The 13,077-nt window shown below is 38.3% G+C and overlaps 1 protein-coding gene across 3 annotated transcripts in view; it reads left to right on the top strand.

Annotated features, from left to right (window-relative positions):
- LOC136675419 (muscleblind-like protein 1) overlaps window positions 1-12,392 on the top strand; it is a 90,674-nt gene extending 78,282 nt beyond the window's left edge. For 2 of the 3 annotated variants that reach the window (XM_066651960.1, XM_066651959.1), the window contains exons 7-12: window positions 2,286-2,442; window positions 4,046-4,081; window positions 7,017-7,108; window positions 7,575-7,619; window positions 8,243-8,314; window positions 9,901-12,392. In XM_066651960.1, coding sequence (XP_066508057.1) covers window positions 2,286-2,442; window positions 4,046-4,081; window positions 7,017-7,108; window positions 7,575-7,619; window positions 8,243-8,299 — 387 coding nt within the window. In that variant the 3' untranslated portion in view covers window positions 8,300-8,314; window positions 9,901-12,392. The remainder of the gene's footprint in view (window positions 1-2,285; window positions 2,443-4,045; window positions 4,082-7,016; window positions 7,109-7,574; window positions 7,620-8,242; window positions 8,315-9,900) is intronic. The other variant, XM_066651961.1, reaches the window with a different exon arrangement.
- The last annotated feature ends 685 nt before the right edge of the window (window positions 12,393-13,077 follow it).

Genomic DNA, 13,077 nt, shown 5'->3' with positions numbered 1-13,077 from the left:
TATGTTTTATTTATCAGCTGAGTGTGCTTTTCCTACTGCTGCGTTAGTAACTGTCTGTGATCAGCTGATTGTGGAGAATAAAAAACCCGACGGATCAGATTAACAGGAATATTAACTTGTATTAAGACGGACAGTCAGTGCCGCACGTGTCTGCCTTACACCCAGTGACAGCGGGTAGGCTCCGGACACACAGCCACTTTGATCTGGATAAAGGGGTTATAGAACCCCAATTGATAAATATATTTTTACTGTCAAAAAAAATGCATTTTAACTGAGTTTTAGAAATAAAGCTGAATATAAACTTTCAAACATAAAGATATTAAAAATTATATATATATATATATATATATATATATATATATATATATATATATATATATATTACACCCAAATACGTTTTATAAATACAGATACGCTTTGAAGTGTGTGTTTGTTTTTATTTTTAATCAGATTTATTAAATGTGTGGATACACACAAAGAAGTTGGTAACAGCTGATGATATCTCTCTGGAATAAATACAAAGTGCAGAGGGTTTACAGACAATGCTCAGTAAACATTATAACATTAAAATATAGATGCTTCTAACGTGTAAATGCAATTCAGAATACAGTCATTCTCCTGCTCTTTTGTCATTACCATGGCAACTGTTGCATAGTATAAAAAATCATTAACATTTTATTCAACAAAGCTACAGAAGAATGCTACAGAATCATGTGGTGGATTTGTTCAGATCTTGGGGATAATATTGTATCCAGAAGTGATTGTATACTTTCCCAGAGACACACATGAACATACCTTTTGCTTCCAGACTCCACTGAAATTTATTTTAGTTTTTTATAAATCGTTTTAATAAACAACAAAAAAAGACAATTCATATTTTCTGTATAATTATTAAGTTAAATGCACTATGTATCTCATTCATTTGTGTTGCTCTGCACCTGTGCAATTGCCCCATGCCCCATGGGTTTAGACGAGTTAAATATGATGATTTTGATGATTGTGAATGTAACGTATTAATGCTTTGTTTGATTTAAATGACAAATATTTTTGGTAATATGCAACAGTTACCATAAAACGGCAAGAGTGGAGAATATTCATTCATTCCTTAATTCATTCATTGTCTGTAACCCTTATCCAGTTCAGGGTCGCGGTGGGTCCAGAGCCTACCTGGAATCATTGGGTGCAAGGCAAGAACACACCCTGGAGGGGGCACCAGTCCTTCACAGGGCGACTCACACCCACACACACACACTCACTGAGGAGAATATTTGAATACTTAATTACAATTATTACATTACACAAAAAGGCTTTAAAACCTATTTATACATTACATTATATGTAATAAATTCATATCAGTATCATTTCAATATGAAAAAGCCAACACATTTCACTCTATGAGCCCTGACCCTTAAATCCCACAAATCCAGTGTTTTAGTTTTTTTTTTTAAATGTGTTCCACTTCAGCTCTCATTATATCTGGCCTTTCTGCTGTGAGGTGTTCAGAGACTGGACAAAAGACCTCTTCCTAATAACCTATAAATAATAATCAAAAATACCACAATCAGGTCATCACGTGTAGCCTACTCCTACAGTACATAGGACAGGGTCAGGCGTACTAAACTGTGGTGTGTCACTGCTTTGTGTCTGTGTAGTGTCTCTGTGTATCTTCAGCGTCTGTGTATTTTGCACGTTTAGTAGCTCTGTAGTGCATGGGTAACTGGGGGAAATTCTCTGGCAGTTTGGGGATCAGCTCTGTGGTAGCCACCTGAGCAACAGACGTTAATAACTTGTGTCTCATATTTCGCAGATATCATGGAGAAAGCAGTGCAGCTTCGTTTTGTTTTAAGTTGATGCTTTCCGTTTTGCTGTTTATTTTATTTTTGTCCCTCTTTGTCTGTGATACATTTTTATTTGAGCAGCGCTTGCTTCATTTGCAGTCGGAGCAGCTTAGCTAGCCTAGTAACATCAAGAGAAGCTGAATATGGAGTGAATATATGTTTGAAGCTGTGTATATATACATATATATGTTGTTGTGTATATATTTAATCAGGTTTAGCGTTACTGCTTCTGCTTGTGGCGTAGTCATGTGTAGGCTGCTGCTTGCCTGCTAATTAGTTTTTGTTTTGATTTGGTTCTTTTTCAGTTTTAGTTCTGTAATATGTTTTCCGACAATAACTGTTTGTTTATATTTTCTTCCCTTTCCTTTCTTTTGGTGTTGTCCACTTCACTCTTGTCCCTCTCCGTTTCCCTTTTTTTTTTTTTCTTTTTTTTTTCGGCACGCAAAGCAGGGCATCCCTCACAGTGTAATGCCTCCTTTGCCAAAGAGACCAGCCCTTGAGAAAACCAACGGTGCCACCGCCATGTTCAATGCTGGCATGCTGCAGTACCAACAGGCTCTGGCCAACATGCAGTTTCAGCAGCAGGCAGCCTTTATTCCTTCAGGTAGGGCTTTCTGTCAACCCCTGATGTGACTTTAACACAAGGCCAGTGACTGAGCGAGTGGTGAGGTGCACAGCAGAAGCTCAGGCAGATTTATGCATTAACAGGGTCTCATCATCGTAAACAAAGATTGTTCTATTCAAGCACTGCACAAATGCACTCTTTCGTGGTTGAAGGTTAGACAAATAATATATATACTGTATTTATAAGGGCGCCTACACACTAGAGGCTGAGGAGCGTCAGAAACACATGCCTCTAATGTATTTCAGTAAGGACTCTGTGGAGGCTCTGACGAAGTAAAACACACCTGAATTCAGTTAATGACGCTCCATTAGGCGTCAAAGTTCAAACCATTTCAACTTCTACTGAATCCAGAACGGAGGAGAGGAGAATCTTTCCCAGTTCTGTATGATGCCAGATTAACAGAATATAAATATTCATGTGTGTGCGTTCTGGTTTGTCAGGTTTTTCCAGTTGTAAAATGTCTCGCTTCCCGCTGGATTTCTAAGTAGACTCCGCCCCCTGTTCTCACCATGTTCACGCCATCCAGACGGACTAGAGTTGCATGGTCTAACGCTCTGTCCTTGCGTTGTCTAGTGTTAAGTCTTTGTGAGATTAGATGCAGTGAATACCAGATGTTCCATGTGTATCAACAGATCACTTATTTCCACATGGGTACACATGCAGTAAAATGATTAAACAAACCTAATTCAGAAAGTAGTCGTTTATTAAAAGAACCTCTTAAGGAACACTAGGTAACATTTGGGGTTTTTGCTCCTGATGTAAATCATTTTTACAGCACTGTACTGAAATGAATGGCTTCTTACCCTCCTCCAGGTTACATAGTGCACTTTCTGAAGTGCTGAGCCCAGAATAGCAAAAGCAAAGGCTCTGTTCTCCCTGTTACAGCTCAGTGGAGCATCACAAAGATTTTGAAGAAGAAATCATAATGTTATAAAAATCATAATATTACGAAGTGTTCCTTTAATCCATAATCACAATTCATCTAAACTGATTATTAGGTAAATTTGAGGATGCTTTAAATGGGATCAATGAGTATTTATGTGCCTCGTGTTGTCAATGTTAAGCAGTTTGAAATGTTTATATATTGAGCATTTCACATTTTATCTACAACTATTAGCTCTAGTTAAAGTGTTATTTTCTTCATGTTTCCAATTACATTCACATTAATGAGCCAGGACTCAGCCCCTAGATTTATATATATAGTATGTACTTTTTCATTCTTACTCTACACTTTCTCATTCGACAATGATGAAAAATGTTTGGAATGTGATGTGAGTTATTTTTTAGCAATGTGACATTAAAAACTGTTATTATATGCTGTAGTCATATGTACTCTGTAGGTCTTCGCTGTGTTAAAAGCTCATTATTGTCTCGCTGAGCAGCAGTCCACTTTCCTCTTGCTTCTCCACTGTAGATCACATTCCACAACTAATCAGTCTGTGAATGTCATGATTTCCTAGTGTTTCATTAATGTCCTCATTTTTGTTGTAATCTCTCTGTAATCTAACCAACCTTGTGATGGGCTGTTTTGATTCTTCTCCCTTTTTCCAATCCACTTCCTGCTGCAATGCATGATGGGCAGGCTCAATATTGTGCATGACTCCTGCAGCGAGTGTGGGTAGGTCTCTAGCCTTCCTCCTTTTAGGCTGCTCTCACGCCATCAAAATCCACCTGACTCACGCTGTTTATGGTCACCCCTGTTCAGACGCTCTTTTTTCTTTAATAAATTTTGCCCTTGATTTTTTGACCTTCTTTTGAGTGCTGTGGATTTTGGTGGTTTGTGAGATCATGGGGAATGAGTGTCTCACAAAGTTGAGATAAATTAGAATGTAAACTTTTGGGGTCCAAGCACGTCCAGCACTGTGCCACAGCTGCCATTTATTTAAAGGGGGCATGTTATACACCTTTTTCACAAGTTCACATGCTTAAGGGAAAAATCTAATGGATGAAGCAGCACAGCACCATAGAACACAAGTGGGTTTTCCATCCACCGGGTTTTTGTGGATTATGAAAATGCGTTTAAAAAAATCGGAATGGAAAGAAGGCCAAAATACGAAAAAAAAACAAAAAGAGTGACGCTCAGATGCAGCAGAAAATTTTTGAATAAATGATGACGTTTCACAGCGCCCTCCAAAGCCCCGGACTGTTCCTGCGACCACAGGCTTTTAACATGCTCCCCTGGACTCTCCTCTCTCTCCTCTCCGCTTTTCACTTCACTACTCTGTTCTCACACCAGCGCCCTAGCTTCTTATTTTAGAGCATGTGTGGAACATTGCAGCATTTTACTTTCCTCTGAAAGCATTAAGAACAAGCTCCACACACAGAAACAAATAGATATTAAACCAAGCTATTTGATATAAAGTGTGTTTTTGATATAAACGTCCCGCTCAGATCCCTCCCTCTCCCTCGTTTCGATGCGGCCTCTGATCCCAGAGCTGACGTCATCTGGAGTTTATTCACAAAAGAGCAGTGCATGTAAACAGCATTTCATTCTCTTGATATTTGTTTATCACACAGAACATTTGTGAACATTTTGGATGAAAACCCAGCTACACTGGCCACTGTCTGAACAGCCCTGTTCAGATCGGCCAGTTTGAGTGCCTGTACCTTTAAATGAGAAAAAACTACTGCTCGCTGTAGCTCGAGTGTACAGCAATAAGACATGAGCAGGCAGAAGCTGTAGTTTTTACTATTTCTACTCAGCTGTTATTTACGTCAATATATCAATATATTTTCACTGTTTTATTCACACACTCACACGTTGTAAGAGCAGGTCTGGCACGTTATATTGGATCAGAGGAAGTACAGATTTCCTTTCTGCTGTCAGAAGAGGAGACAAATGTTTGTTGGATTCAATGTTTTCTGACTTACACAGTCCACCAAAGCGGTCTGCGTTGTGTTATTGTGGTTGTGCACTGAAACATCAAAGAGTTAATGTTTGTGCACAAGCTCAGAAAAGTGAAAAAATAAAAAAATAAACGTTCCTTTGCATTTACAATCCAACTGAGTGTGAAGTCCAATTTATACACTTAAAAATATATAAAACATATATAAATACATTAAATAACAAACAAAAATATTTAAAAGATAATGACACAAAAGCTTCTAAAACATACTTCCCCCAAGATGAATCTGCTGGTATATTTTTTCATAGTTCCAGTCTCAGATTTATTAAGGGTGAGGCTAGACTTTCTTATTACTCTCAAAAATAAAGCTTTAATTAATGTTTCTTTAGTGATCGTGACATCCATTTTTCTCAGCATGTTGAAACCTAGTTCGTGAAAGTCCTCTTTATTTTACATTTACTTTCCTTAGACATTTTCTTTTCTTTTACAAACTGATTTTCTTATATTTCCCTAGAAATATCTCCTGAAGAAAAGATTTTAAATAAATGGATTATGTTTGTTGACGTGGGCACTTTGCTGGACGCGCTGAAGCCTCTCCTGATTTGTTTGGGTTCTTTACATTTTTACTTTAAACTGACATTGAAATGTATATTTATGAACTATCGTGCCTTTCACCACTCATCTGTTCAGCACTTAATATTAGCTCACGTGACACTTTGGTTTGTAATATACACACAAGTTAACCTCACAAACCTCCGCTGGTGTAAACCCTACACAGTAAAATCACCAATGATAAATACACAACTTCGGTGCTGATCTGCTCCGGCAACTTTGTTATATTCTGTGCATAACATTGGACCCAGTTTGATTAAAAAAAGACTTGTAATATGGCTAACATTGAAATAAATCTGTGTCTCTAAAGGTGAATGAAACAGTGAATGGGTTTGTAAAGGGGATATAAATATATAATGGCCAACAAACAAACAACATTTCAACCAGTGCTGTAGGTTAGTTATTAAATTGTAGTGTAATTTATTATATTTTGATTTTAGTAAACAACATTTCCTTTTGGCATAAGTAGGTTTATCTTTCAAACTGAATAATATTAAAAAATATTTAAAGTGTAGTTAAATTGGGACTACCATGGTTTTGATTAAGAGAAAACTATTGTGTCACTATTCTCTGAGAGAAAGTGTGATGCACAACAGTAAGGAATCACACAGGTTTGTGCAAAATTACAGAAAAAGTCAACGTTTAAAATCGACTGAGGTTCACTGAAACTAAACACACATTTGTAGTTTTAACTTGCACTAGTAAAAATAGTAAATATTACATTCATCTTTTTATATTGCATACTTCAACACTAATGCTATACTCCCACCGACTCACAGCATGTGCTTAAAAATGCACGTACATCAAATAATTTAAATTGTTTTCAGATGTAAAGTAAAAACTAGTGAATGTTGTGCAGCTAATGGGACCATGTTTACTTTAATGCTTTGTACCTTGTTAGCCATTTTAGCATGCTTTTTTCCAACTACCTGGTCCTTTGTTTTCCCCGTGGGTGATTTTAGTGTGTAGAGAGGCTGCCTCCCTCTCATTTCCCAACCTCATCTACTCACACACCTTTCTTCCTTCTTCACATTTGTACTCTTGTTGGCCACACTCCTCTGTATGTTTGCTTACATGATTTTCCCCTCTGAAAAGTACCCATGATGCACGGTGCTTCACCAGCCGCTGTGTCTGCAGCAACCACGCCCGCCACTAGTGTTCCCTTCGCATCTGCATCAGCCAATCAGGTTTGCCCCCTTTATGGCTCTTTCTTGTTTTCCCTTCCTTTGTCTCTATCTCTCTATCTTCCTCTCTCTCTCTCTCTCTCTCTCTCTCTCTTTTTCTCTCTCTCTCTCTCTCTCTCTCTCTCTCACTCTCAGCTTACAAACCTTGAGGGATGATTGTGATTGATTTGATGGGATGACTTCTCTTCCTGTTGTTGGCCTAAACCTCCTTTTATTTTCCTTAATTTTAGTGTCATATCAGATGTGACTAGAACGGTGCACAGTGAGGAAAGTGCTGATAAAGGTTGTCAGAATAATTTGAGGGTAGTGTTTTTATGAAGGATTGTTCTACTCTGTTTTCAGAATGTCCCCCAGTATGTTTCTATGATTTAAAAATGTAATTGTTGTAATCCCTACTTTTGTTTTCTGATCTTTTCTTATTAGCGTATAGCATTTTAATATTGTTCTTCTTGTCCCTTTTCACTTTGAGGACTCTTCTCTATCAAAGCTGACTACCAACGAATACATGCAATTGGTACGTATGAGGTAGTTTCACTCAGAACTTTCATAGGATGAAGAGTACTTTCTGGAACCAATTATGGCTTGGTGTTAAGACCAACTGGGGCAAGTCTTTGGCACAAATGCAAGCGCAGCACAATATTTACATGAGTTTAAGCAGCAGCATAAGGAAGGGCTTTTGAGCAAACATTACCCCAATACGTTATTAACAAAATAAAGTTGATCATTACCTTTCTTAGGTAAAAACAATTCTTTATTTATAGAAATAATACAATTTAAAGACTTAAAAATCATTATTAATGCTCCCTTTTGCGATTTACATAAATACCCGAGTTCCTCAGATAAGGAGGAGCTTGTTACATCTTCTCAGAACGACACACGTTTCATTGCCCAAGTCAACAAGCAGGAAGTGTAGAAAGTGGATTGGAAACACCTGCCTTTTTCCTTCCTTATTTAAGCCTAGGGTTTCGCCACTTTTTGGTGCTGGGTTATTGAGCTCATGTTTAAATCTATCACATGTCTTTTCAACTCTCAGAGCAGTAAACTGTTGTCAGAGTTTCTAAGAATGAATAGTTAGTGGTGTTCATAATTAAACCATTATGTACTAATGGGTTTTTTTGTTTGTGTATTCTTCTTTAGATTCCAATAATATCTGCTGAGCATCTGACTAGTCACAAGTACTTGACTCAAATGTAGTCACAGTGCAGACCAGTGAGTTTTCCTTTCTATTTCTGAATAGTTTTTAATAATAATTAGATAAATGTTAAATAAAGCGATGCCAATCTAGGTTTCTTCTGAGCCACAGCACTGCAGCAGTTCCTCCTCATTAAGAATAAGGTGATTTACTGGCAAGGTCTATGTGGCTTGTCATAACAGCAAGCTTTCAGAATACAGCATCATATCGTGCTGCAAACTACACATTGGTATTGTGGATATTTGCTCATTTTAATGCTACATTAATAACTTATATCAGAAAAAGCGCTCACCGACCTGAACTCTAACCTTTGAATCAATCATTCAATGAATGTTAAATGTCTGTCTGTCAACAACTCAGTGGCTCAGCTGCTGTTCTGACTGCTGAGCTACCGACAATAAAAGTGTTGACAATACACAGCAATAAACCAGCAAACGTCTAAAAACAGACCCTGTTCCCACCGACCGAGGCTTGAATCACATATGTTTTTAAGGATAAAGAGTTATATCTGTAACCTCAAAGTCCAGATAAGGGTCTTTGGGGTGTTTTTATCCACTTTCAGGCTTTGTCCTTCACTCAGACTGGATCCTAATGTTGGACCAGTGGTGGGCCGCTGAGCTGGTGTGTCTTTTTGTGTCTACCTGTTTTCAGAGTGTGACATCAGCAGTCAGTGAGTTCTTACAGCACCACCTCCCTGAGGCTCTTTTAAACGCACGTCAGCGAGCTCAGCTGGCAATGTACTGACAAGACAGACACAGAGCAGAAAGTAGCCAAAACAGACACATCATAATGTTGTGATATGTCCTCATTTTGAGATATCGCGGTGTACGGTTTTACCGTCACTCACCCAAACCTAAGTGTCATGCAGCAACATCTGAGACGTCTGTCAAAAATGCCACCACATTCGGCTCTGTCACTCATGGCTAGAATATGTTTGGTTTTGGTCACTCATTATTTTTACTAGTTGTTAAGTGCTAAAAGAGGGAAAGTGCTGCTTTCTGCATAGCTGTGGCTTGGAGCAAACACAATTTCACTGATACAGCTGATGTGAGGTGACGTGTGTCTGCCAATATGGATCTTGTAATCTGAATTTGCAAATGTACTTTTTGTTCCTTTATTGGCATTAATATAGACAGTTGTCTTTAGGTTTGCATTGAATGATATGGTTTTCTTCTACTGTTGCATGTGCTCAAATAGTGCAATAAATAAAACAAACATTGGTTGGGAGATTTCTCAGATGATGGTTAAACCAGTTTGTATATTGTCACTGTCATCAATGCCTTGGAACTCCATGTATGCACACATTTACACTAGTGTAATTATCCATGTTTACCAGGCTGATAAATCTCACAAAAGAGGCTGTAAGCATTCAAACAGCATTTGATGCTTAATACAAGCAGTGACTTGCATCAATGACAATTTGATTTTGTAGTTTCTGAAAACCCATGGAAATGATGCAGATGTACTTGGAATTGGAATTTCATTACATTACCCTATGTCCTTTAAAGGCATCACTGAGGAGAGTCAAGGTTGTTTTTAACAGTGGCTGTAATGTTTTATTTAAAAAACATTTTTAAAATGCTTTTATTTATTTTTTTTGCAGATGAAAAGAATGTGCCGATCTGGGACAAACATAGACAACGCCAACAAATATTAACATTTTAAATTTCAGTAGTCAATTTATTTTTCAGAAATATACCCCTGTGGTATTACTAGTTTACTGATAAGAACATTTAAAGGACAAGTGTATAATCCTCTTATCAGTAGAGAAATGGAGTGCCCTTAGCAGTGATGTGTAGAACTTGGAAGAACCGCTGTAAATATGACAGGTGGAGACACACACATGTAAACAAACACAAAAGCAGTCTGCTGGCATTGTAACCAACGTGTAAAGTACTGGGTCACTGATAGACCAAGAGATTCTTTTTTTATAGACTTGCTTTTTAAAATTAATATTTAAATTGATTAGTCAGTAACACTTTACTTAACGTTAAACTTATAAGACTGGTTTTCCAGATGAAGACTAAGCTTGTGAATATTATTTACTTATGAATTTAGCTGATGTCCCGAAAGCTAGGGTTAAGGGGGACGTCTACACTTGTGGGGAAACGCTGTTCTCTGGTTTGTTTACGTTCAGAAGCGTTGCATTTTTTAAGGTGTAACGGTGTGTTTGATGGGAAAAAACGACTGTTGTTCATACTTGGCTGGAATTTGACTTTGTCGTAAGTGTTTATTCACTGATTGAATTCCCACAGAGACTCATGTGTAACTCGAGCTGTTTAGTTTTGTAGCACTTTCGCTCTGCGTTTACTTTCATGCAGCTAGCGCTCTCCTGAGTTTAGAGTGTGTTCCAAAGTCAGTTCCAAAATGCCACTTTATCCTGAGTTATCCAGACCGACACACTTTGTTTTTTTACCCATTTACAGACACTGGGGCTTCGTAAACTCATTAGAGCAGTTTCCAGCACAAACCGACTGCAGAGCAGCACATGGAGAGGACACACACTCAGAGTTTTATACACAGGGTTTTAGATTAAAATTGTATTACATCTTAAAGAAAACAGATTGTCATCTTAAATAAGTGTGTCCCTTGCAGTTGTTAAAGTATTGAACATCACTAATGAGGGCCCAGGCCTGGGTGTGAGAGGACCCGCAGGGCCAAGCATATTTTTATAAAGTCTGAGGACAGTTTGTTGAACCTAAGTGCTGTATTGTGTCAGAAAACCTACTCCAATATTCCTCAGAGTTGATAATTTCACCACATTTGAGCCCTGCTTTCACAAGGCAGTGGGTTGATTTAGAGAGTTAACACTCAGTGTGTTTATAAAGTTCTCATGTTTGTCCTCAGACATTCTCCAGATCACTTCTGACACTTCAAATCTTGTGTGTGTTAACAATGGGAACAGTGTTTCTTCTAATGTAAATGAGCGATGCAGGTCAGTTTGGTGCTTGTTCGACTGTAACAGCACATTCACATCACCGTCCATGTCTTAATCAGATTTCGCATTACACCACGTTAGTTTGGAAACCACTAAGGTGGTGCATTTCATTTAACACATTAAGCTTCTCAAACTATGTTCAATGCGTATGTCTCTGCCTGTGGCTTTGTGTCTGACTAGAGATAACTGATTTCTTTTGTAAGTAGTCACAATTAAGTACTTTTAGCCAAAGTCGTAAGTATTTATAAGATGCGTTAATTGTAATGTCAAGTGAAGCGTTACTGATTTACCATATGGTTTACAAAATTGAAAAGATGCACCTTGAATTTAAAGCTAATTATAATTGTACATGGCACAATACGTTCAGCAAAACAGCCAAATGCAAGTAGTTTGCTGCATTTACAGTTCTGACCTCTAATCAAAATGGCTGATATAAGAAAGTTCAGGATTATTGAAGACTAATGAATGTTTTGGGTAAACAAAAAAAGAAAAAAAAAAGAAGAAATTCCTTGTGACCTTTACAAAGCACAGCTTACCAAGTTTCACATGTCATTCAGTGGGCTATACATCACACAGACAGAAAGTGTTATACTGGCAGTGTTATTCTGTTTCCCAGAGATTGTTTTTATACATAGTTTCACAACAATGTGATTATTTTTAATTAATTTTTATTGTTATTTGTTTGTAATGGTCTTCAGAGCTTTTTAATTCAGCCTTTTTTGTTATTAGGCCTTTCAGTTTGCATGAAAACAGGGTTGCCTTCTGCTTTTTTCCTTCCTTTTGAGACACATTATACACACACACACACAGGACCCCCACAGAGCAGGTGTGATGTGGTGGTGGATCATTCTCAGCGCTGCAGTGACACTGACGTGGTGGTGGTGTGTAAGTGTGTGTTGTGCTGGTGTAGAGTGGATCAGACACAGCAGTGCTGCTGGAGTTTTTAAACCCTGTGTCCACTCTCTGTCCACTCTGTGAGACACTCCTCCCTCGTTGGTCCACCTTGTAGATGTAGAGTCAGAGACAGTAGCTCATCTGTCGCTGCACAGTGTGTGTCGCTCGTCCTCTAGTCCTTCATCAGTGACACAGGACGCTGTCGGCTGGATGTTTTCGGTCGGTGGACTGTTTTCGGTCCAGACACTGAGGGGTTTAAAAACTCCAGCAGCACTGCTGTGTCTGATCCACTCTACACCAGCACAACACACACTAACACACCACCACCACGTCAGTGTCACTGCAGCGCTGAGAATGATCCACCACCACATCACACCTGCTCTGTGGGGGTCCTGAGTGCTGAAGAACAGGGAGAGAGGGGGGTTTATAAAGTATGCAGAGCAACAGATGGACTATAGTCTGTAAGTGTAGAACTACAGAGTGCTCCTATGTGGTCAGTGGGGATGAGAGAGTGGACAGTGAGCGTAGAAATAAGGAGGTGGTCATACTGTTATAGATGATTGTGTGTGTGTGTGTGTATACATAATTTTTATTTCCTACTTCACTCGTCAGTGGTTTTAATCATGAAATGGAGGATGTCAGGTGTCAGTAATCACCACGTGTCTGCATTGTACAGGTGTAAGAAAGACAGACTCTGAGCTCTTGAGCTTAGTTTGGAGTAGAGACTGTCCCAGAGCTGGGACTTTAATCCGCTGAAAGAAGCACTGCTTGAAATGGTGTGGTTGGTTACAGATTGATTGTGTTTAGAGTTTAAATTTGTTGTTTGTAAATGGGAAAACCAGATGTGTATTTGCTTTGGGTTTTGGGGGAACATTTTCTTTTTTTTTTTGTATGGATTTGTGTGCCATGTGTTTTTTTTTTTTTTTTTTGTTTCTAATTTCAAAACAG

This window comes from Hoplias malabaricus, chromosome X1 (genome assembly GCF_029633855.1).
Source record: "Hoplias malabaricus isolate fHopMal1 chromosome X1, fHopMal1.hap1, whole genome shotgun sequence".
In the NCBI taxonomy this organism is placed as follows: Eukaryota; Metazoa; Chordata; class Actinopteri; order Characiformes; family Erythrinidae; genus Hoplias; species Hoplias malabaricus.
Note: the sequence above shows the minus strand (reverse complement) of the source record. Positions and strands in the feature narration are given on the sequence as shown.